Source organism: Ailuropoda melanoleuca, chromosome 15 (genome assembly GCF_002007445.2).
Source record: "Ailuropoda melanoleuca isolate Jingjing chromosome 15, ASM200744v2, whole genome shotgun sequence".
Lineage (NCBI taxonomy): Eukaryota > Metazoa > Chordata > Mammalia > Carnivora > Ursidae > Ailuropoda > Ailuropoda melanoleuca.
Window position 1 is genome coordinate 33,017,293 of NC_048232.1, and position 3,791 is coordinate 33,021,083.

The window sequence follows — 3,791 nt, forward strand, 5'->3', positions numbered from 1 at the left end:
GAAAAGAGAAAATACTTTGAAAGAGGGAGTGTTGCAAGGAGAGGAAAGCAGTGACAGGATGGAATAGACTCAACACACAAGACTAATGACTAATGTATTCCTGACAAAACTAAGAAGAATTGATTGAAATGTAGATTAGGAAGACATAGAATTTCCAGAAAAGGTAGAAATATCCACCTGCATAATGCTGGGCCCATCACAATGTTTCCTTAGACTTTCTTCTCAATTTTTTTAATGGTTCCTCAATATTATGAGAACTACACAACTCCCATAACTCAATTTCCACCTATATGCTGAATTGTAAATGGTTTGTAACATATGATTTCATATTGATATACAATAAATTGTTTTTTGTTTTAACTACCCAATATGACAATCTAATATTTCTGTGAAAGAAATGCAAGTCTTTTAAGGGTGTCATGGAAAGACCGCTTTACTTGTTTATTTCTCAGGGTATAAATGAAGGGGTTCAACATAGGGGCAACAGATATAGTGAGTAGAGAAACTGCCTTATTAATGGCCATTTCATCCTTAGCTGAAGGCTTGATATACATAAATATGCAGCTGCCATAGGTCATGGAAACCACAATCATGTGGGAAGAACAGGTGGAAAAGGCTTTTTTCCTTTGCTGGACAGAAGGTAATCTTAGAATTGTCCTAATGATGTATATGTATGACAGAAATATACATACAAGGGTTGCTACGAAGGTCAACACAGCACAGACTACAACAAGCTGTTCTATGTACCAAGTATCTGAACATGAATTCTTCAGTATTGGAGAAGCATCACAATAAAAATGGTCAATATCAGAGTCACAGAATTCCAGATGGAGACTCAAAACAAGCAGTGGAATGATAATCAATAAGCCAGATAGCCAACAACAGAGGATGAGATTCCTGCAGACTCTACTGTTCATGATGGTCACATAATGCAGGGGTTTGCAGATGGCCATGTAGCGATCGTAGGACATCACAGCCAAGAGAAAAAATTCTGTAGCTCCAAAGAGGACAATAAAAAAGATTTGGCTGAAGCAAGCCTTGACAGTGATGGTTCTGTCCCCACTTGATATGATGTACAGGTATGGGGGGACACAGGCAGTTGTGAATGAGATTTCTACGAAAGAGAAATTTTGAAGAAAAAAATACATAGCTGTTTTCAAATGAGATTCCACAAAGATGAGAGAAATTATGGTCAGATTCCCAATTACACTTAATATATATGTGATAAACAGAAAGATAAAAACCAAAATCTCTAGCTGTGGGTCATTTGTCAAACCCAGTAAGATGAACGTTGTTACTGCTGAATGATTTCTCATCACTGGCTTCATACCACTGCCCAATCTTCACATAAATGTCACAGAAATTGGATCTGAGGAGCAATGTCAAAATATAACAGGATCAGACAGTGTCTAGCAATACCAAGCAGATCAAGTTACATGCATTTCCTTCTATAACTTTTTTTTTTAAGATTTTATTTATTTATTCAACAGAGATAGAGACAGCCAGCGAGAGAGGGAACACAAGCAGGGGGGAGTGGGAGAGGAAGAAGCAGGCTCATAGCGGAGGAGCCTGATGTGGGGCTCGATCCCAGAATGCCGGGATCACGCCCTGAGCCGAAGGCAGATGCTTAACCACTGTGCCACCCAGGCACCCCCCTTCTATAACTTGATGATCAGGTTTTGATGAGGTAATTCTCTCAATTCTACTGAAATATACTACTGGGAATTTCAGCTTATTGGCAGTTTTCTCGAAAATTACTGCTACTTCCATGTTTTGAAATATTCCAGGGTCTCCCAATTCACAGCACTCGTTTTCCATTCAATTTTTAAGCCCATGCTTTGGTTGAGATTTACCCTATTAGGTCAGGAGTTAAGAACTTTTGAGCTCTACTTTGATGGGTCGTAGCATCTCTTTAATCCAAAACTTTTGTATTCAGAAACTAAATCCTAAAATTCCTCTGCTTCAAGTTGTGGTACCTGATAAAATGCAAAATATATGGAGGATGTTGGTTATGCCCTACCAAGATTCTCCAGATCTCTCCTCTAGTAAACTAGGCATTATTTAAAGGTCAAGTTAGATTTCTCCCAGAAAATAGTCCTTCAATGGCTCTTCCTCCAGACTTTTTCTAAGTGCCTCTGTAATTCCCTTATTTTCCATATCTGTGCTCAGCAGAAAAGGCTTTAGCGGAGAGGGCTATTATGTTAAAATATTATAATTTGAAAACCATGGGTAAAAAGTACAAAGAGTTGAAGGACACCAAGACATACCTTGCTTTCCTTCCTTCATGACAACTGAAGTGTAATACATGTTTCAATAATGCAGAGGCATTAAGTGTATGGACCTTGGAACGGTTTGTCTGGGATCATGTCATACCTCTGTCATCTAGGTGAGTGTTCTTAGGCAAGTCATTTACTCTGTCTGTACTCCCAGTGCCTAATATGAAGTGGAGTTAACAGGAATAGTACATCATAAGGTTACTGTGAGGTTTAAATGAGTAAAATCTACTCCCATCATGAATAGGTTTAGTATGGTACCTTGCCAAGTTACAGATATCATGATAGAAAAAGGGACATTAACCTGGGTTTATGAGACAAATAGCTTGCAAATAGGATATACTTGTACTGAAACACTGGGGATATAAAAAAAAATGGAATGTTTACCAATGGTAATTGAGACATATGGTATATAAATATATAGACAGACACTGCATAGATAAATGAGAGACAGAAATAGGCAGAGGAGAGGTCTAGAGAAAGCGATTAGAAAGTTGTTTCAGGGGCACCCAGGTGCCTTAGTTGGTTTAGTGTATGGCTCTTGATTTCTGCTCAGGTCATCATCTCAGAGTCATGAGATCAAGCCCCACCTTGGGCTCCATGCTGAGCATGGAGCCTGCTTAAGATTCTCTCTCCCTCTCCCTCTAAACCCCACCCCTCTTGCACATTCTCTGTCTCTTCTCTCTAAAAATAAAAAAATAGGGGAGCCTGGATGACACAGTCAGTTAAGCCTACCACTCTTGGTTTCAACTCAGGTCCTGAGCTCAGGGTCATGAGATCAAGCCCCATGTTGGGCTATGCACTTGGCACAGAGTCTGCTTGGGACTCTCTCTGCCCTCCCTGTTCATTTTCTCTCTCTCTCCCCCTCACTCTCTCTAATAAATAAATAAATCTTTTTTTAAAAAAATAGTAAAAGAAATAAAAAGAAAGTTGTTTCTGTGTGCCAATCAAATCACTGTACATGGGATTGCACCAAATTAACGATGCATAAAATGGTCCCACCCACATTTTTGATCTCTTGGAGGTTGACTGCAAAACACCCCAGTACTTACCTCTGACATTCTTCATTGTTTCACTAGGAAGCTATACCTCAAATGACCTTAGTGAGCCTCCCAGTTGAACAAAAACCTACTACTAGCATCAAATAAGTGTATTCCTCACCCCTTGCCCCCAAGAACCTATACACACCATATATGTACATATATGGTTTCTGAACTTATAAAAAATACCAATCTAATTTAAAATTAGGAAACATTTCTATGCTGGGAAACTAAAAGGAAGATAATACATTTTAAAGAGCAAAGAGGAATTAAGAAACCTCTCTAGTTCTGCAAAAGCAGATGTTCTGATTTTCTCTGGACAAACAAGTTTTTACACTTACGACCCTGTTCGTTTCCTCCATCCACAACACGCATGCTGAAAACTACTTTAAAAAGTCCTTGGGGGGATAGGGGAGGTTAAGATGGCGGAGGAGTAGGGGACACCTTTTTCAGCCGGTCCCCTGAGTTGAGCTGGATT

At 39.3% G+C, this 3,791-nt stretch overlaps 1 protein-coding gene across 1 annotated transcript; it reads right to left on the reverse strand.

The window, feature by feature from the left end:
• Positions 1-377: 377 nt before the first annotated feature.
• LOC100473409 (olfactory receptor 6C2) lies at positions 378-1,316 on the reverse strand. The gene has a single exon (XM_002930822.3). It carries the CDS (start codon positions 1,314-1,316, stop codon positions 378-380), a length of 939 nt encoding a protein of 312 aa, XP_002930868.3.
• Between the last annotated feature and the right edge of the window lie 2,475 nt (positions 1,317-3,791).